The sequence below is a fragment of the Lolium perenne genome, chromosome 1, assembly GCF_019359855.2.
Source record: "Lolium perenne isolate Kyuss_39 chromosome 1, Kyuss_2.0, whole genome shotgun sequence".
Taxonomy (NCBI): Eukaryota; Viridiplantae; Streptophyta; class Magnoliopsida; order Poales; family Poaceae; genus Lolium; species Lolium perenne.
In genome coordinates, this window is record NC_067244.2 from 10,684,268 (window position 1) to 10,706,100 (window position 21,833).

General features: G+C 43.6%; 1 protein-coding gene and 1 pseudogene across 13 annotated transcripts; one reads left to right on the forward strand and one right to left on the reverse strand.

Moving 5' to 3' along the window:
• Nucleotides 1-940: 940 nt before the first annotated feature.
• On the reverse strand, nt 941-4,442 carry LOC139831379 (uncharacterized; annotated as a pseudogene).
• On the forward strand, nt 3,914-21,833 carry LOC139829849 (uncharacterized). Of its 13 annotated transcripts, none has more exons than XM_071826075.1 (17): nt 3,914-4,477; nt 4,574-4,700; nt 5,224-5,408; nt 5,515-5,957; nt 6,781-7,132; nt 7,239-7,426; nt 8,683-8,756; nt 8,844-9,226; nt 12,610-12,841; nt 15,790-17,169; nt 17,786-17,928; nt 18,240-18,340; nt 18,827-19,087; nt 19,556-19,696; nt 20,498-20,608; nt 20,817-20,897; nt 21,214-21,833. In XM_071826075.1, exons 2-6 carry the CDS (start codon nt 4,682-4,684, stop codon nt 7,275-7,277), a joined length of 1,038 nt encoding a protein of 345 aa, XP_071682176.1. In that variant the 5' UTR covers nt 3,914-4,477; nt 4,574-4,681; the 3' UTR covers nt 7,278-7,426; nt 8,683-8,756; nt 8,844-9,226; nt 12,610-12,841; nt 15,790-17,169; nt 17,786-17,928; nt 18,240-18,340; nt 18,827-19,087; nt 19,556-19,696; nt 20,498-20,608; nt 20,817-20,897; nt 21,214-21,833. The 13 variants fall into 13 exon arrangements, with proteins under 13 accessions (XP_071682176.1, XP_071682180.1, XP_071682178.1 ...); XM_071826079.1 differs by having other exon boundaries at nt 21,283-21,833; XM_071826077.1 differs by having other exon boundaries at nt 20,817-20,893.

Below are 21,833 nucleotides of genomic sequence, written 5' to 3' on the forward strand. Positions count from 1 at the left end.
TTAGCTGTCTCCTTCGTGCTGCCCGTGAATGAGAGCGGCCGTTGTTACTGCTTCAGAACTTGACAAGTTTCAAGTTCAACTGGACGCAGACGCAACGCGGAGCTTTTCAGGTGACAGAGGCACTTGAACCTAAATTCCAGTGTTGCATGAATAGAGGATTGTGGAAGATCGCTAGTAGAAGGCCGGAGGAACGTGAGCACTAGAGGCCAGGCCCTTTTTCTTCTCTTAGCAGGCAGCTCTACACTTCTCTTTCTTGCTCGAGCCGGATGATAATAAATGCCATACAAAATGAATTGGAAAAGGGATGACGTACGCAAGCAGCTGAAGGCAACTTAGCTACAACAGTCATCGCTGCAAATAATTGTGTCATCTTCCAAAAGCATTCTGTCATCTTCCAATCTATTCATCATTAATTGTGGGTGCTCACTAGAAATATTCGTCACTATACCATGTTCAGCCTTTCAGGCATCCATACATGCCAACCAAAATCTAATGAACAACAAGCACATCTGTCAACATGATGAACATCGATCCCAGTCCCATTGCTTCTCTTCACTTGTGAACAAGCTGCACACCAGTACGACATACAGTTTCAGAAAAGAGGCTTAATTACCAATGGTCGGAAACTTATTGATAAGTGTTGACGTTGCATGGCTGATGATATCTTGGTTCGAATTGTTAACTTTCTTGGTAATCCAGCGCGCGTGTGTTGTTCCTCCTTATTATCTTCACATTCATTTGCTTAAGGAATTCTCAATTTTATATTTGCAAAGAATGGGTCTTCGCTATCATCATTTAATTTGTGCGTGGGCTCTATATCGAGAGGCCAGTTACGATGTAATAAGCTCATTTTCGAAGATTTACAGTATGATAGAAACCGATTGGCGCATCAATCTGTTTCTCCTTACAGTAAGTTGAATGCTGACCAGCTGCTTATTTATCATGAAATTACATGTGCTCTGCGCGCGGAGGCGGCACCGACCATGGTCGGATGGGCGAGCTCCGTCTGGGCGGAGGCGGCACCGACCATGGTCGGATGGGCGAGCTCCGTGCGGCAGAAGACGACCTTGAGCTCGCGGGGCGCGATGCAGCTCTGTGGCGATGGCTCACGGTCGGTACCGTTCACCCGCGTAAGCGGCCCCCGCCGCTTGAACTACCCGGCGTCCCCCTTGCACTCCCCGATGATCCGCCAGTCGTCGATTGTGACCTGATCCACGGGGCACCCGTTGGTGAGGTTCAGCGCGCAGCCCAGCGCCGGGCACTGCCCGCCGTCGGCGAACAGCGGGGTGACCACCGTCGCCAGGTTGAAGCCGTCCTCGAGGCTCACGCTGTACGTCGCGAGGTCCTCGGTGGAGTGCACGGCCAGCTGCACCACCGTCCTCGGCGGCGACGAGCCCGTGTCGCAGCTGGTCGGCGTCCTGCAGAAGGTGCGCGCCACCACGCTGCCAGCCCAGAAGGTGTCCGGGAAGGGGAAGGAGACCAGCCCCCCGTTGGGGTCGAGCTCGATGGTGTTGTCGGAGATGGAGGAGAAGTTCCCGTTGGGGGTGACCAGCGGGGTCACGGGGAACGGGCAGAGGTTCTGCAGGGTCAGCTTGGTGTCCGCCGCGCGCCGATGCCGCCAGAGCGGCGGCGGCCGCAAGCAGGAAGGCGCGCGAGGGCGAGGCGCTCGGCCATGGTAGCCATGTGCTCTTGTTTCTTGGCTTTGCAGGGGTGGTGAGGAACTGGTGATATCGTTTAGGCGGACGTGCAAGCCTGTTTGTATAGGCAAGGCGCCGTGAGTGCTATGCGTGTTTTAGAATAACCATGGAGTTCGTTGTACGGTTACTTAGGTACGTACGGAGGAGAGGTAGCATCACACTGATTTGTATTCACTCGATGTGTGGCAGTGGCTCACGGTGGGTACCCGGCCGGGGTGGGTCCCCCTTGCACGTACGTTACGTACGCCACCATGATGCCGCGCGCGCGCACTCGTCGATTTTGACCTGATCCATCCACGTACGGGGCACCCGCTGGTGAGGTTCAGCTGTCAGACCGTGCGACGGTGCACTCCAGCTGTCGATCGCCTTCCCTCGCGCGCGTTACCGGCCGATGGGCATGCACGCACTCCTGACTCGTGACTCGCGCGGGTGTGCACGCAACGTGAGCCCTCCCGCCGACATGAGCCGCGTTCCGCCACACCTCACCTCCATGGCACACAGGTGGCCGCCGAGGGGACTCTCTAGGCCTAGGGAGAATACTTTATCCATCTAAAACTCGTCAAATATACTATATTGCTAGAAGTACATAAATTCTGATACTAGATACCCGATGATTTCTTCTTAATTACACCGGTCGGTAGGTACCAAGAAAGCCCACATTTGCTATCTCCAACGACATGCATCGTATAAACGACACGACACGGGTGGACGCATGCCCGTATTTGCAATACATAACGTATCTAGGGGTTCCCTACTTCCCAAGCCCTAGCACGACACGTGATAGCCACATTCTATCATTAGCACGTACGAAATTCGCATAAAGTAACCTATTTTCCAGAGCCGTAGAACACGGTGAATTGGGGAAACATGTCATCACGACCCAAAACGCTAGAAATCCAAGATTACCACTTGGGTGTTTTCTTTTACGTTGTCCCATACAAAGTTGGCTAGCTACGCGTCTTTAATTAGTTAGGGTGGCGCCACCTTTTGACCATGGCGACGACACCTTGGTGTCGCATGGTATCGATCATGTGTTGTCCTTAGGCTTCACCGATAATACACAAATGTCGTTGCTTGCTATCTTCTATTGAATGCCTTCTGATCGTGCCAGAGACACTACTCCGTGTTATTGTGTTTGCTGTATGCATACCCCCTCGATTCATCCGGTGGTCTTCCCACCATCGGTGTCATGAGGGGTTCTCAACGGAACACATGCACCCAACTAGAGTCTTTCATTTGGCTCGAGGTTTCCCTTTCGCGTTGTATTGGTTTGCGTTCGACTACGCATGTATAGCCTATTTATGGGTGAAATGGACATCATATCGGTGCATGTGTCGTGGTATCGACTCCGATATAGGTCCTTCGGCACCATCAACCCACCGTATCTTCACTCGAGGTGTCAAGGCCTTTAATTTGTGTTTGGTGTACGTATACCCCCCAAGTTCATGCGGTGGTATTCCCGCCTTCGGTGTCGCGAGGTTCTAAACAAAGCATGCACCTAGCTAGAATCTAGCATTTCGGCTGCAAGGTTTTCTAGCTATGGGAGTCTTCTTAGTTTGTGTTCGACTCCGCATAGCCTATCAACGGGATAAATTGACATCACACCGATGCATGTTCCGTGGTCTCGACTCCGCCGTAGGTCCTCTGCTACCGTCAACCCACCGACGCTTCACTCAAGGTATGCACGCCTACACTAGAATCCTTGTCATCCCAAGTCGACTCATCGCCGCCTCAACGGAATTTGTCCCTGATGAGACCTTTCGAAGAACAATCATTGGAAGTTTAAAGCTATCTCCAACGACATGCATAATGTAGATGAAGCGGGTGGAAGTATGACCACATTGCAATTCATCACCTAGCTAGATTAGCTTGTGCTGGTTGAGGAGCTCAAATTCAGAATTAACGGCAATGTTAGGACGTGGACAACGCAAGTGAAAGATCTATATACGTAGTATATTTATTTTGGAGATGGAGGAGCGCAAGAGATTTTGAGGTTGGCGTAGAGGTGGGAATATTTTTGAGGTTGGCGAAGGGGGTGCCACTCACCCCGAATTCCTTGAGCCAATTAGATCACACTAATTGCGTACATGTGGATCGTCCTGTTAAACTCGATTCGAGCCGTCCATCTGGGCTGAATCCAACGATCAAAGCCGTGCATATATTTGTCTCAGGTCCCGAGGCGCTAATTAGACTCACACTAATTGCGTTGCTGAACCCAACCTGTTCGATACGCCCGCAAACCCTCACACTAATTGCGACTTCGATCTCAGGATTCATTCCCCGACGCCTCCTCTCCCTGATCCATCTCGCCGCCGGCACACTCGCTCCGCCGCCTCCCTCTCGCCGTGGCCCCTCCCTCCATTGCCGGGCACCCTCCGCCGCTCCCCAAAATCCTCACCGCAGCGCCGACCCGCCTCCTGGACGAATACCCAACGGAAGAGGATGCTCGCGCGCGGGGATCCCGGTGGTGGCCGCCGCCCATGCCTGCGGGGCTCCTGGCTGTGGCCGCCGTCCTTGCTCGCGCGCGGGGATCCTGCTGGTGGAGGCCGTCCGAGCAACAAGGAAAACAAGGGCGGCCAGGCCGTGGCTGTCGGCGCCGCCGGACGCCGGCAGGGGGGATCGACGGAGGACGCCGGCAGGGCGGACCGACGGATGCTGCAGCCGGCGACCACCTCCCCCATCTTCTCCCCACGCGCGCCGGCAAAATCCCTGGAGGCTGGACCTGCTGCTCCCGCCGCGCGCCATCCACCTCTCTGTCCCGATGCTGCCTCCCAGTCCCGGTGAGCAAATCCTTCCAAATCCCCTTGCTATTCATCACGTTGGGTGAAATACTCTTTTGTGGGTCAGAAGTAATGTTCCTTCACCTTACTTTCCAGGGATGTATTCAGATTTGCCTCACATGTGCGTATTGGTCTGCAGTCCGTTGAAGAATTGATGATTTGGGTCACTTGTTGTTGCATAACTGTTTGCTTCGACTGTGTGATATGGTTAGTGCAGAGTGGGGTATGATTAGCGGACAGTGGGTTCATCTTGCTTTCTCCTGTAGGACACGACTATATTTCTCACTAGTCAATCTAATTCTTTACCTGATATGATGCCATACTACTAGACTGCTCATATTAATCTTGTATCTCCATGAAGTTAGCATACTGCACGTGTATGTCACCCAGCAGTTTATGCATGCCTTATGTAGAATAACAGGTTCAGATATATTCAGATAATTTAACCAGCTATCTCCAACATTAAGAAGAAAAGAAGCTCTACATTTTAAAATTTGTGCTTATCATCAGAGTTTAAGCCGCCTTGTGATCTCCTTGAAGAACCAATAGCCTTTTTTAACTGAAAATTGTATGCACTCTGTTTTGCTTACAGTAGTACATCTCTGTCCTTCTTTGGTTCCTAATTGAATGGGTTACTTGTGTAACCCCAACGTTTTGACCATGGGCAGCGAGCTCTCTGATTTTTCCTGAAAATTCAAGGGCTCTGCTCTACGCTGAAATTTTCAATCATTGTTTTTGGTTACCAGGAATGCTTGACGGGCCGGACACGGAGAATAGTAGAGCTGCGGTGGACCACTTGGCGTCGGCTGACCTGTGGGAGCACTTTGCTGAGAGCAGCGCCTATGGCCTCGCCGTGCTTGTCCACCTCCTCGGCCATGTCCTACCTCTCCGCCATCCAGCTATACACAGCCACCAGCCTCACCATCTCCAGGTAATCAAATGGTTCTAGTACTGAGCATTTTCTTATTGCAAACTTCAGAATTCGATTTGGAACCGACCACTGGTTTGTTGATCCTTGCCTGACAACTTACATACAGGAGAAGCATGGGGAGTGCAATGGATTCCTGGAGGGGTGTTGGCTCGCGGGGCTCCTGGTGGTGGCCGCCGGCCATGCCTGCGGGGCTCCAGGTTGTGGCCGCCGTCCTTGCTCGCGGGGCTCCTGGTGGTGGCCGCTGGCCATGCCTGCGGGGCTCCAGGTTGTGGCCGCCGTCTTTGCTCGCGGGGCTCCTGGTGGTGGCCGTCCGAGCAACAAGGACAACAAGGGCGGGCAGACCATGTGGCTCTCGGCGCCGCCGGACACCGCCAGGGGGATCGACGGAGGAAGGCCTGGTGTGGTGGTGGCCTCACCAGGATGCTGCAGCCGGCGACCACCTCCCCTGATCTTCTCCCCACGTGCGCCGGCAACATCCTTGGAGGCTGGACCTGCTGCTCCCGCCGCGCGCCATCCACCTCTCTGTCCCGCTGCTGCCTCCCAGTCCCGGTGAGCATCCTTCCAAACGCCGTTGCTATCTATCACGTTGGGTGAAAATACTCTCTGTGGGTTACATATAATCTCCGTCCGCCTAGCTTTCCATGGATGTATTCAGATTTGCCTCAGATGCGTATTGGTCTGCAGTTTTATGTTTGATAAACAATTGATTTGGGACAAGTACTTGCATAATTGTTTGCTTCGACAGTGTGTGATATGGTTAGTGGAGAGTGGGGTATGATTAGCGGACAGTGGGTTGATCTTGCTTTTTTCGCCTATTTCTCACTACTCAATCTAATTCTTTACCTGATATGATGCCATAGTAGACTGCTCATATTAATGAGCTAAGTGTGCAAATGCCGCTGACCAGAAATGATAGGTACATTTAGATGTGCCTAATATTCTACTGAATTTATACATGTACCTCACAACTATGGTTTCACATTGGTAATCTTGTATCTTCATGAAGTTATCAGACTGCACGTGTATGTCACCCAGTCGTTTATGCAAGGCCTTATGTATACTAACAGGTTCAGATAATCTAACCACCTATCTCCAACATTAAGAAGAAAAGAAGCTCTACAGTTTAAAATTTGTACCTATCCTCGGAGTTTAAGCCGCCTTGCAATCTCCTTGAAGAACTAATAGCTTTTTTAAAGTGACAATTGTATGCACTCTGTTTTGCTTACGGTAGTAGATTTGTGTCCTAATTTTCTTCCTGGTTGAATGGGTTACAACGTTTAAACCATGCGCAGCGAGTTCTCTATTTTATTTTCAGAAAATTCAATGGCTCTGCTCTACTCTGAAATTTTCAATCTTTGTTTTTGGTTACCAGGAACGCTTGGATGGGCCGGACACGGAGAAGAGTAGAGCTGCGGTGGACTACTTGGCGTTGGCTGACCTGTGGGAGCACTTTGCTGAGAGCAGCGCATACGGCCTCGCTGTGCTCGTCCGCCTCCTTGGCCATGTCCTACCTCTCCGCCATCCAGCTATACACAGCCACCAGCCTCACCATCTCCAGGCAATCAAATGGTTCTAGTGCTGAACATTTTCTTACTGCAAACTTCAGAATTCGATTCAGAACCAACCACTGGTTTATTGATCCTTGCCTGCAAACTCATGCGCTGGAGGAGCATGGGGAGCGAAACGGATTCCTTCACTCAATTAGAAACTTGTCATCTTATCATGTAAACAACTCAATTCTTTTTTCCTTCACTCAATTATTCTTGTTTGAAGCAATTACTTACTAGTCGTTTTGGTTTTCACCAAGGTTTCCTTACTAACTTATTGCAGATACCTGTGGCTGCGGTTTATGGCTCGGCATCAGCATAGGTGGTGGATGAACCCCTGGAGCCAACCTTCCACTTGTCTCTCGCGCCGTAGTAGAGACCGGTGGTGATCTCTCTTGGCAGCGGATGAGGGGCGCTGCTGGTGCCGCTAGAGAGAACACTGTCGTCCTCGCGTCCTGCTGCTTGGATGAGGTAATCCCACTCTCTTCAACCCTACTGATTTCCTATGCATGGTTTCTGCAAATGGTGATCTGTTGTGTGTTCTTGCCAAATGCAAGGAATAGGCTAGGAGAGAGCAGGGTTTCCGTAAGATACCTTTCTAGGAAAAGTCGGTGTCTTGAGGCCAGTCTGGATGTATGTACATGTTTGCACAATGTTCAAATTATACACATGTTTTCTCTAATTTGCAGAAGCCGTCTAGACAACTAGTGACCTTTGTGTTGTCACCTGTGCCCCTTCATATTTCATTGTGATGTGATCGTTTTATAATTGTACCTTCATTCATGTTGTCTTGGGTAGAGGGTTAAGCCCCTTTATTCTGGTACATGTTTTGGCCTATTATATTTTATTTTACAATGGCGAACCTCTGCTTCGCTTCTTACTATTCTTTTCGTGATGTGGAGAATTCTTCGCTGCTTAGAAAAATATAAACTTTTTTGTTCATAATCGTTTTTTGAGTCTGGTTTAGCTTTTTACAAAATCTGGAGACCGCGGTGATGTTTTTCTTGTTAACTACACAAGTGCTTACTAATGCGAAGACAAGATTGAACTACTTATACCTGCTTAGAAAATATCATTATTTCTCTGTTCCTTTTCTTTTGTTGTTTTAAGTTATTTGCAAAATTTGGAACTTGCGCTGATGTGTTTCTTGTTAACCTAAGAAGTGGTATTAATATGAACACAATCTCAAACCATTAAAAGCCATTGAACTCAGTGTCTCTGCTTAGAATAAAATATCTTATTCATTCAGTTCCTTTTCTGTTTCTGATTTCAATTTTGACAAATTTTGTAGGTAGCGGTGGTGTTTTTCTTTTTAACATGAGAAATGCTAACTGTTAAACTGGGCATCTCTACTTTTCTTGCATGGAAATAATTCTGACACGTGCCTTCGATGATTCCGATTGAGCTTTATTATAATATACTTGAAGGCTTCTGTAAAATTTTCTCGTCTACCTGTGAAGTTCTAATATGAAGGCAAACTCACAACATTCAAAACTGTTAAACCGAGCTCATCCACTTCTAATCTTATTTGGCTTGAAGTCTATTTTTTGTTCAATTGGTGTACATACAGTATTGAGTTCTTGTTCTAAACTTATTCATTTATGCATAATTTGTGCTGCCTCTTATGTTATTCTTCTGTGCATGTGACCTTCTATAATCATGCGTATATCTGTAACCTGTACTAGGATAAACCTTCATTTTTTGGTTCAACTCCTTCAATGTTGCAGGTATCTGGCCAAGATTTTAGTACCAGAAGGTTCAAACTATGTTTAGGTTGGACATCCCGTTTTTTTTTTTCACGGTATAGCTCCATGCTTGACTGGTGGTTTTTTGTTCACTGGCCATTTCATTTTAATGTCAGCAGTACTTATGTCATGTCCGTTTGAAGGTTGAAGACTCCAAGGATATTGCAAAGATGCCTGCGGATACCTCCTTTAGAGGTCAGCATGAAGAGGATCAGGCAAGTGGAAGTGCATCACAAAGTATTGAAGTTGATGCCACTGAACAAAGCCTAGAATTGAGACACATCAGCCCAACAGCTAAGACGCTCATCAAGTAACATGGTCTTAAGATCTCCTTGCTGAAGGCATCATGTCCATGTGGGACTCTTCTGAAAGGTGACGTTTTGGCTGCATTGAAGGCATGCACTGCTTCAAGTTCAGCCAAAGAAAAGACAGCTCCCAACCAGCTTGTGATTCCCAAACTCAATCTCTAACCATTTCACAAAAGAGCGGTACATTTCAATATATGACCAATACTCAGATATGCAAGGTACAGTGTCTGGCTGCGTATTCATTTCTGTTGCATCAACATGTACTTTATAAAAAAAATCTTACTTCAGATTTGTATTGGGAACATATGACAACCTCTAAAAGAAGGATAACCAATCTAACTCAAATCTATTTTATATTTAGGTTAACGTTAGAATTCATGTCTTTTTTTTACCTTGTTGGTAGCAACCACATTATTGGTTCGTTTTTTTTGCCTAATTGTTTTGTTTAGTTTCCCTGATTACTATCAGAATTTGGTTTCGTCTGTCACGATTAACCCACTGATATTTTCTTGTCCATCATGTTATATACTAGTAGCTCAAATGGCACATGGCTTGATTGTAACGAGTATTCCAAGAAGTGATATTTCCATCTTGTTTTCTCTTCCTTTTATTGGTCGCAAAAACCAATTAATGGAGAACAAGTAATGCTGGTGTATTGACGAGTTGATAATCGTCTAGATGCATACGAGTTTTTAAGCATGATGTGTGGAACTGTTGATGTGGTCAATCTTAAATTCCCGAGCTATATTTGCCACTTTATTTATGCCGCATGAGGCTCCTTAGCTGAAACAACAATTATCTTTTCCTGGTTGATGTATTGAGCATTCCCCGAGGATCAATGATATTGGAGGTGGGGATTTTCCTGTTAGTTATATGAAACTTTACAAGCTCCTCAGCTGAAACGTCAATTATCTTGTCCTGGTTGATATATTAAGCATTCCCTGTGGTTCAATGTTATTCAAGGTGCCGAATTTCTCTGCTATATGAAACTTCACTTGATTTGGTATATGGATATCAATATTCTCATGAGAAACAACTAGTCTCTTCGCAAGCTCAGACTTGTTTTTTTGTGGACTTTCTTAGCTTTCATATAAGTGGGTTCTAATATATATTGGTTGTGCTCGGAAGGCAGTTGTGAATCAGAAAGAATTCTGACCTGTCCTTCTCTGATTCCGATTGAGCTTTGTTACTATACTTGGAGGCTTATGTAATGTTTTACATGAGCAGATCTTACTGATAGGAAAGCAGTCTCACAACATTCTAAATTGTTAAACTATGCACCTCCACTTCTAATCTTATTCGGGTTGAAGTCCCCATTTCTTTGATACACTTTTGTTCATGGTTTGACACTTCTAGTTTCGGTGAAAGCTTTTCTCTGCTTATTCCTAAGATAATACGGTCCTCTTTTTAACCTTTCTTGCTGTGCACATGCTTTTCAGTATCTTCTCATCTTGAGTTTACCTTTTTGTTTCCTTTGGATTATGTGTTGTTTTACTTTTTCTTCCTCAAATTGCCAACCAGCTTGGTTAGGTTTGAGCTTATGGTGATTGCTAGCTAAAATTTAAAAGCTTTTGGCTCTTTTTTCTCTCTAATGAAGTCAAGCTTTTCAAAAGCTATGTTTCATGTTACTGTAGCCTTTCTGCAGTTTTTGTATTGGGTTACTACCCTATAGATACTTTTTGATAATCAGACCTCCCTTTTTTCCATGAAAACTCAACGTTTAAAAAAGTGTACGCTCAGGCGCACTTAAGCGGGGATTATAGCGAAGTAGTGGAATACCGCTTCGTTTCAGGCCTGAGCGGGAGGTTAGGCGCTGAGTGCGATTAAGTGTTGTGATTAGGCGATGAGCATCACCTAAGCGCGCAGAAGCGGGCAGAAGCGAAGGAAAGCGCAGTGTTGAGCGTCCATGGTCGCCGGCGGGAAAGTGAAAAATTAAGGGTAGGTGGGAGGGACAAGTAGAATATAGGGTTCCTGGGCACCCCAATGGATCATTCCCCCGCACACGAGACACAAAGAGAGACAGGGGAGAGAAGCAGCGGCGGCACACCCTTGCTGCTGCGCCTCCAGTGCCCTCTAGGCCGGTGGGATGTCTCTCCCCTCTTCCTCTAGGCCGGTGGGATGTCTCTCCCCTCCTCTAGGCCGGTGGGATGTCTCTCACCTCTTCCTCTAGGCCGGTGGGATGTCTCTCCCCTCCTCCAAGCAGGCTGCCCGTCCCGCTCATCCCCTCTCTGCCCAGGCGCCCGAGGCCCAGATCGAGGTTGACCTCGTCTCCGCCGTCCGTCATGCCTCGGCCCTCAGGTACTCCTTCACGTGTATGTGCTACTGGCGTGCTGCTGTGTCCTGTGTGTATGTGCTGCGTTGGTGTGGTGCTATCTGCAGACTGTTGTAGATGAATCGATCTATTATGATTTGGGATGCTGCTTGCTAGCCCGCTCGTGTATGTGCTGCTAGGTTGCTACTGCTAAGGTTGTACTAACTAATGAACTGTAGATGATATCTGCTGCTAGGTTGTTGCTGCTACTAATTAATTAATGGAGTTAGCTTAGTTGATTGCTGCAGTTGGTATTTTGTTGCTGCTAAGCTTAAGATTTTCTTGCAATTTGTAGGTATCGTCAAGAAATTGACATTGATCCAGCTGGCATTCTTGCAATTGTAGCAAAATTTAAACATATTATATAGTTTGTTCTCTGTTTGTACGCTTCCCAGCCCCTGTTTGTACGCTTTTATCTTGCACGCTTAAGCGGCGCTTAAGCTCGCCTAAGCTGTAGTTCCTCTAGGCTGAGCCTCACCGCTCGCTTAGCGCTCAGCGCTTTTTTGAACCTTGTGAAAACTAAGTGCTTATATTAGCTTATTATGTAGCTTGGAAAGAACATCAATGATGCCTTGTGTTTTTCTCCTGGTTCTTTCTCTCCAGTATCATAAAACTCCCATGAGCAATTAAGATAAGCAGGTCCATCTCTTTCTTGCACATTTATTAGGAAAGCCACTCCTCGCCTTGCATCCGTAACGCGCTGGTAGAAGCATCTTTCAGCAGTCTTATATTGTTCTTAACAAGGTGCTCATGTAAAATAACTAGTACTCACCCAATACTCAATTATGTACGCAATTTTCTTGTTTGACCTTGGTTTTCTGTGTAACATGTTTTTATCCATATGGTTGGATTAAAAACACATGGGCACTCTTGCAATTATTTGATTCTGGTTTCTCATGGTATTCGATTATTTGTCCTGGTATAAATTGTAGGAACAAGCATACATTCTCCCTATCTTGCAAGGGAGAGAAGGTGCTCCAAAGATTTTTTGATCTATCCGTTCTGAAAGTTGAAGGACCACTTTGTGCCTTTTAGCTTGCAAATCTACAGTGCCAAAACTGAGCCTGGACCTCAATTTCGAGTTATCTCTTCTGAGTTCTACTGCTGCAGCCCACAGAAGTTTTTTTTTATGTTGAGAGTGTCCCCAAAATCTTTCATTCTTTATTACAAACTTTTATGTCTTAATTATTGACATCAGTCTTCCATTTCATAGTAGAAACAATCATTGTGCAAGTATTAAACTTGGTTGGAATCTTGTAGTTCTAATCAATTAAATGCTTGTGCTGGCAGGGGATCTATTCCTAACGGCGGCATTGTTGGGAGATGCACGGTGTTCTTCATAAGAACCCGTTTCCAATAGCCAAGCTGAAGACATTCAGTGAGGAACCCCCATCCATACCGCCACTTATGGCTTCGACGTTGCTGGTCATGGCCTCCTGGGCCTTGTGTGCGATTGTAGTCCTGGCCAAACCTTGGCTTGGCCTGCTTCTTGCTTTGCCTCCGCTCTGGCTGCATGGTTTAGGTGTGTATCTTCCTCTCCCCCTTTTTCTCCTCTACATGCTCTGTGATGTAAAAACTATCAGGAGTATGCAGGCAAGAGATCACAGGCAATTGCAAAAACTAAATTTCTACATCTTTTTGAATTAATAACTAGCTTTATTATTCTACATCTTTTCTAATTAATAACTAGCTCTATTTTATTTAGTGCACTAACATTTTAGTGTCCGTTGATTCCCTCCTCATTTGACGGTTTCTCCATTGTTTGTGAACAATTAAAATGCACACTGTTGATTCTTTTTGGTTTCCTCTCAGATTTGGATACAACCAAAGAATTTAAAGCCACCTTGTTGCTTAACTATTTACAACCTTTCTTTCAGTAGTTTTAATCATAAAGGCGGCCATATTTTTTGCCAGTGGAATCGCCAGAGATTGCTTCCTTCTATGGATGCTCCATAAAATATAGCATTACAGGTTTATGGATGATTTACAGAATTTCTTGGCAGAACCTCAACATGGTAGAAAGGACACTGTGAATGATTGTTTTTATATCCTGGTTGTTTTGTTTTGTTTACCTATTACTATCATAATGTGGTTTCATCTCTCACAAATAACCCGCTGATATTTTCTTTTGCATCATGTTATATACTAGTAGCACAAATGACACAGGGCTTGCCCGTAACGAGTACCCCAAGAAGTGATATTTCCATCTTGTTTCCTTTCCTTTAATTGGTCACAAAAACCAACTAACTGAGAACCAGTAATGCTGTTGTTCAACGAGTTGATAGCCGACTAAATACATCATTTTATTTAGATGTATGATATGTGAAACTGCTTTTGGTCTATCTTAAAGTTCCTGAGCTATATTTGCCACTATATTTATGCCTCTTGAAGAGCCTTAGCTGAGACGTTAATTATCATGTTGTGGTTGATGTAATGAGCATTCCCTCGGGATCAATGCTATTCAAGTTGGCGACTTTCCTGTTAGTTATATGAAACTTTACAAGCTCCAAAGGTCAATTATCTTGTCATGGTTGATGTACTCCCTCGGCTCTATATTAATGGACTCAACTTTGTCTAGATTCGCATGCATCTAGTCTAAAAAAACTTTACTAGATATATAGGAATCTAGGCAAAGTTGAGTCCATTAATATGGACCGGAGGGAGCATTAAGAATTCCCCGGGGATCGATGTTATTCGAGGTGCTGATTTTCTCTCATTTTTTCCAATTTTTGTGTCGTTTGGTTGTTGTTCTATGGATACTAGTCAGTGGGACCCTTAACCCTGTCTTCTTCGGCATAAGTATGTACTCCACCTGTCTCCTATCATCACACTTTTCATTAGTTCCTTGTGGTTAATATGTACACAAAAATTGTTGCATGAAGTGGTTCGACCTATAAATGTTTCTGTTACCTGCACTATAGTCAAACTAATATTTATATTCAAATGGTAGATGACCGGCTTAAATAACTATATTGTGAAGTTAAGAGTCTTTTATAGATCATTACACATATGTAAACCACATGAGTTTTACTGCAATGCAAATGTATATCCACCGTAATCCTGGATTTGGGTCATGGTAACATCAGTCACTGTCACTGCATAATTACTCATAACTGCTAAGTACATATGGTTACATATGGTGAATACCTGTCCAGTGTCTTCTGTTCTCATTATTTCAGTCTTTTAGGATAGCTTAAATATAAGGAAGGGCTTAGTTTGAATACAAAATTGCATCCAATAGGTGATACGTAGTAAATATTGACTTTTGGTTACTTTACTATGTCATACATTTTTTCGAATAGCAGAGTACTATGGCTCTATTGCCATCTCTGGCATGTAAACGCTAACATTTTTCTAGCTTTATTAAGTCATTCCTCTTTGTTTGAAAACTTGTACTCTGTACTAAATTATGGCCAATATGTAATTCTTCATAAAAGCTAGGAATAAATGGGGGCTTCTGGAATAAATCCATCTGTCTGCTTCATGATTTTTTTTTTATTTTCTTTAGCTTGTATTAGTTACTGCTACTACGATGCCAAATGAATTCACTTATAATATTGACATCTCGTAATTCTTTTTTTTTTCATTACAACGTCGTAGTTGACACTTGTGTTTCCATGGATGAGTGGGTTGGTCATCCAATAGAACACACTACTCTCTGGATGACATTATCCCCTGTGTGGACCCGACTAACGCGAGTGAGTCCCTGAAGAACCAGGGAAGTCACATCCCATCTTGTGAATCTCTGGTGATCACAAAGTCATGTCAAACAGGAACTTTCCTACGTTGGCAACACCTTTGTACTACAACCAGTGAACTGATCCGAGTAACCACATGTGCACCCGTGGGGAGGTTACCTTGGATAACGCAACCCACGTAAATCTATGGTTCATTGGCTCCATGGGTTAAATGGCCATGGAGTGGATAAGATGGCTAAGCTACAGATTTATCCAGGAATGAAATGAAACAGCTGATGTACCTGGGAATGGATTGATTTGCTTCCTTGCTACTACTATGAGCCTTGATTGTGACAACTTGGCCAAGAGATTTCATATGTTTCTTCTGTGATTTGTCTTTGATTTATTTACTCAGAATTGACTTGAATATGCATGGTAGTGTTGATGTGAATTTAGTTTCATATGCTAGTATGATGCTAGCTGTTGATTATGTTACATAATGGATATGTATGCTTGCTTGCTGTTGCATATGCTTGTGATGACTGAGTCTTGGTATTATTTTCAAAATCAAATTTGATGTTGCATTATTCACTATTATTGAAGGTGGAAAGGCCTGTTAATGTCTTATTTCAGTCTATAAGCAAGCTGTATTGCATCCATGGTCTCAGACCTGGAATATCCATGGTCTATAAATATGAAACTTTACTTGATTTGGTGTATGGATATCCATTCATATGCTCATGAGAAACAGTCACTCTCTTGGCAAGTTCAAACTTTTTCCGCTTTTATGCAGGTTGTTGAGGTGAGTGAGAGCGATACGGACTTACTGCGCTTGGCTGGTATGGAGGTAGAACAGCGACAAGCTTGATGGTAGCAGGCATGGCCGGCACAAACATTTTCCAATGTTTTGTTGGTTGGTTGTTGTTGGATGGATACTAGTCGCTTGGACCTTTATCCATTGTGGTGTATTCCTTCTTTCCCGCATAGTATGTACTCCAGTTGTCTCCTATGATCACACTTACCATTAGTTCCTTGCGGTTAATATGTCCACAAAAAAGTTGTTGTGTGAAGTCATTATGTGAATGTTTCTGTTAGCTGCATTGTGGTCAAAATAATATTCATATTCATATGGTAGATGACCGGCTTATTTATAACTATGTTGTGAAATAAAGTGTCTTTTGTAGATTATTACACATGATATGACACGATGTAGTGCCATCATCAATCCATCAATAGACTACCTAATCTTGCAAATATATGTAGACCGCGTGAGTCTTGCTGTAATGCAAATGTATATCCACAATAATACTGTATTTGGGTCATGGTCACGTCAGTCCTGTCACTACTCAATTACCCATCACTGCTAAGTAGATATGGTGAATACTTGTCCAATGTCTTATGTTCTCATAATTTCAGTCTTTTAAGATACCTGGAATAAAAAAGGGCTAAGTTCGAATACAAAATTGCAGCCATTAGGTGATAGTAGTAAATAGTGGCTTTTGATTACTTTACTATGCCATACTTTATTTTTGCCTTGCAGAGTACAATTATGGCATCTAGTGCCATCTCTTGCATGTAAACATATATCTGCTTACATTTTTGTAGCTTTATTAAGTTATTTCTGTTTGTTTCGAAACTTGTATTAAATTACTATCAATATGTAATTCTTGGTAAACCCTGGGAATAAATGGGGCTTCTGGAATAGAGCCATATTTTTGCTTCATGATTTTTATTTCCTTTACCGCTTACTAGTTGCTGTTGCATGCAATATTTGTCCTCATCAAGTTACTTATACACTACTGTCTGGTACTTTTCTTCCAAGAGCAACTCTGATGATGATATGAATTCACTTATCATATCAACGTCTCATAATTTTTATTTTCATTATAGCGTCGTTGGTGACACTTGTGTTTCGTTGGACGAGTGGGCTGCTCATCCAACAGAACACACTGCTAACTGGATGGCATTATACCCTGTGTTGACCCAACCACCGTGAGTGATTCCCTGAAAAGAACCAGGAAGTCACATCCCAGCTAGTGAATATGGTGATCAAATATTTGTGTCAAACGGAAACTTCACTGCGTTGGCAAAGCCTTTGTACTACAACCAGTCAACTGATCTGAGTAACTGTACCTGGACCTGTGGGGAGGTTACCATGGACAATGCAACCCAGGTAAATCTATTCATCGGCTCCATGGTTGAATGCCCATGGAGTGTATACGATGGCTAGCTAAGTACAGATTTATCTTGAAATGAAATGAAATTGTTGTCTTACCTTTATGTAATAATGTAGTAGTCTGTCCGGGCATAGATTGATTTGCTTCCTTGCTACTACTATTAGCCTCGATTATTACTATTTGGCCGAAAGATTTGATATTTTATATTGTGATTTGTCTTTGTTTTATTTTGCTCGGAATTGACTTGAATATGTATGTTAGTGTTCATGTTAATTCAGTTCCATATGCTAGTATGATGCTGGCTGTTGATTAAAGTTAGATAAATGGATGTTTATGCTTGATTGCTTCTGCATACGCTTGTGATGACGAAGTCCTGGCATCATTTTCGAAATTACATTTGATGTTGCATATTCACTATCATTGAAGGTGGAATGGCCTCGGTAGCATTGCTATATGTATTCTTTATGTCTATAAGCAACCTGTGGTGCATGTATGGTCTCAGACCTGGAATATCTAGTTATTGTTTTTTTTTTCTTATTATCCCTTTTGCATTGCTGGTTGTAGATAGACGGTATTGAAAAGTTTGATTAATATGTGGAATTTTTTGCACAGCTCATCATGTGGTCTATCGATAGGAGGCTGACGAATCCTCCCCTCTCCGGTGCAAACTCGTCGACATGATTGCCACAGAGGGGATGACGGCCTTCCTAGTCCTTGGTCTATCAGCCATCCTTTGCTGGTTGATTTACGAGCAGGTGAGCTCGATGAAACTTGTCGATAGGATTGCCACAAGGCTGGCTGGATCAGATCCGGCTATGTCAACCGTGGAAACTTGGACCTCAATTGACTAGCTAGATTTGCTCAATGTTACTTCAGTTTCACCTGGGCATCTCATTCTCCATATACCTACTTGTGTAGTTTCTCAGGTTACACATAATTGAAGCCATTTGAAGGAAACAAAGTTGTTATCCCTTAGTGGATGCACGGATGCTGCCTAGTGTACAAATTAATTTATTCTTGATAGTTCTGCTCTAGAGACTGACCATAAAACTTTTTCTTGTGCAAGGACAATGAGGAGTAGATGACGGCTTGAGTAAGCTATAGTTGGAACCTGATGCATCAGTTTGATGGAAAAAAAGCTAGAAGACTCCAGCGATGTCATAATACGTATGCCTTGGCACTTGACATGTCTCTTTCCTCCGTTTTATTTTATCTTCACCCATCCACCAATGGGAGATTTGACTATTTGCCACACTTCTCTTCCAATTTGATTATTTGCTAGCAAGTAATCAAATTTTAGAGAAAAGTGTGGAAAATCATAAATTATCCAAGGCATAAACCTAATAGTGCCTTCTCATGCTCTTGATTGAATGTGTTGGTCCTAGTTCCTGTGTGCTGCTTTCTATTGTTGCTTACTAGGGTTTCCTGTTGCTACTGCATCCTAGATATGTATGAAGTTTGCTTCTGGAATGGATCCATATGTTTGCTTCATGATTTTTTTATTACCTTTTCCTCTTACTAGTTAATGTTGTATGAAATGTTTGTCCTAGTCAAGTAGCTTGTACTCTATCTTCTAAGAGAAACTACGATGATGTATGAATTCATTTATCATATTGACATCTCATCATCCTTTTTTTCATTACAACATCTTAGGTGACACTGTTGTTTCCTTGGATGAGTGGGTTGCTCATCCAACAGAGCGTACAACTCTCTGGATGTCAACCTGACTAACGCGAGTGAGTCCCTGAAAAGATCCAGGGAAGTCACATCCCAGCTAGTGAATCTGGTGATCAGAAAGTCATGTCAAACATGAACTTCCCTGTGTTGACAACACCTTTGTACTGCAACCAGGCATCTGATCTGAGAAACTGCTCGTGCACCTGTTGGGAGGTTACCTTAGATAACGCAACCCAGGTAAATCTAATGTTCATCGGCTCCATGGATTAAATGCTCATGGAGTGAATAAGATCGCTAAGCTACAAATTTATCCTTGAATGAAATGAAACATCTTATGTACCTTCTTGTATATAAGGTAGTAGTCTTCCTGGGCATGGATTGATTTTTGCTTCCTTGCTACTACTATGAGCCTCGATTATGGCAATTTGGCTGAGACATTTGATATTTTTCTGTTGTGATTTGTCTTTGATTATTTACTCGGAATTGACTTGAATATGTATGGCAGTGTTCATGTGAATTCAGTTTCATATAGTATGATGCTAGTTGTTGATTAAAGTTACATAATGAGCAACCTGTATCATATCCATGGTCTCAGACTTGGAATATCTAGTTTTAATAATTTTTTCCTTATTATCCCTTTTCCATTGCTGGTTATCGATAGACGGCATTGCAAAATATGATTTATCTGTGGATTTTTTTGCGCAGTTTGTCATTGGGTCTATGGCTAGGAGGCGGATGACTCCTCCTCTCTGGTGTAAACTCATCGACATGAATGCCACAGAGGATCTGGCTGCGTTCCTAGTCCTTGGTCCGGTGGCCCTCCATTGCTGGCCGATTTTCGAGCAGGTGAGCTCGTTGAAACGTGTTGACATGATTGCCACAAGGCTGGCTGGATCAGATCCGCTTATGTCTACTGTGAGAAAACATGGATCTCAAGTTTGCATGTTTTGTATTTGGTGTCTATTATGTTTTCATGTGCAGATCCAAATACTTCTCTGTCTACTTCCAGTATTCCTTTCTTGTTATTAACTACTACTTTGTTTGATGCACATGCCCAAACAAAATGTAACATCTCCGCATTGTCCCTCTGCTCACCTGCCAATTATCTGTTGGCAAACAGTCTGAATATTCTTGCTTCGAATGTGCGCTTTATGTTGTATCTGATTAGTGCTTGTTCTCTCCATGTGATAACTTTTTCAGTATAATGACCCAGTATAGTTATTGCATCGAGAAGCTGGATATGCATGAATACTTGATTAGGTGGCAAGCTGACTTCTATCTAGTATGTCCACAAAACAAATTTATGCTATTGAAGATCTTGTCGTTGTGCCATGTTCATATATATGTACTCAGCTACACATAGATTGAGGTCCTAGACCTGGGAGCATTTGGCTCTTTGACTAGCTAGATTTGCTCCGTGTTATTTCAGCTTCACCTGGGCATCTCATTCTGCTTGTACCTACTTGTGTACTTTGACTACCTACTGTTTTTCTTAGTCTTTCTCAGCTTACACATAAGTGAAGCCATTTCAAGAAACCAAACATGCTAGCCTGTAGTAGATATGCACGGGTGTTGCCTAGTGTCGAAATTAATTTAGTCTTGATAATTATGCTCTAGAGACTAACCATGATGTTTTTTATTGTCTAGGGAGAATGAGGAGCAGATGGCGACTAGAGCAAGCAATTGCTGGAACCTGATGCATCACTTGGAAGGAACAAAGCTAGAAGACCCTGGCGATGTCACGATATCTATGGTTTGGTACTTGGGCTGTCTGACCTTTGGTCCATTTTATTTCATCTTACTGCCTTTTCATGCTCTTGAATGGAAGTGTTGGTCCCAGCTCCTGTATGTTGCCTTCTGTTATTGCCTACTAGTGTTCCTATAACCTACCAGATATTTATGAATTTGGAATGACGGTAACAAGTATTTCAACATTTTAACAGATGGTTCTTCATTTTTCCCGCAGCTTATCGTAGAAGCCGTGACCTCCAGAGCTCAGTCCCTGATATAAATTGGGAGACAGGACACCTCCTCCCTTCCCTGGCATGTAAACATATAGTATCTGCTAACATTTTAATAGCTTTATTAATTTATCCCTCTTAATTTTGGAACTTGCACTAAATTATTATCAATATGTAATTCTTGGTAAAATCTTGGAATAAATGGGGCTTCTGGAATTGTTTCAGATGTTTGCTTCATGACTTTTTATTTCCTTTACCGCTTACTAGTTACTGCTTCATGGAATGTTTGTTGTGGTGAAGTCACTTGTACTCTAGTGTATGGTCTATCTTCTGAGAGCAACTCGGATGATGAATAAATTCACTTATCGTATCAACATCTCATAATCCCTTTTATCATTACAGCGTTGTAGGTGACATTTGTGTTTCCTTGGGCGAGTGGGTTGCTCATCCAATAGAACACACTGCTTTCAGGATGATATTATCCCCTGTGTCGATCCGACAACCATGAGAGTCCCTGAAAAGAACCAGGGATGTCACATCCAGATGGTGAATCTGGCGATCACAAAGCCATGTCAAACACGAGCAGCTTGTCATGGAAGCTCTGATCTCCGTTGCTTAGTCCCTGAACACTGCTGGGATATTGATTGGGAGGCGGATGACTCCTCCCCAACCTTGCGCAACCTTGACGCCATGTCGACATGAGCATTCACCTCGTTGCAGTTAGCACTTATGTTTGTTGATTGGATGGCTTCTGACCGTGAAGAAGCCATGGGATGGGCTGTCGTTGCTTCATTACTTGTGATACCTATAACCAGTGTTCCTTATTTAGTAGTTGGTATGTGCCTTAGCTGCTGATGCATGTATTTCCCCTGATTTTTAAAGCTGCATATGTATAGAAATGAAGGTCAGCACAGCCTTGTTAGTGCGTGTTTGTAGCCTTTGTGGAGTTTGGCTTTTCCATAACGTTGTGAGATTGTTGGATATTTTTCTGGTTGATTATATGTAACATTGCCTGTGATGTA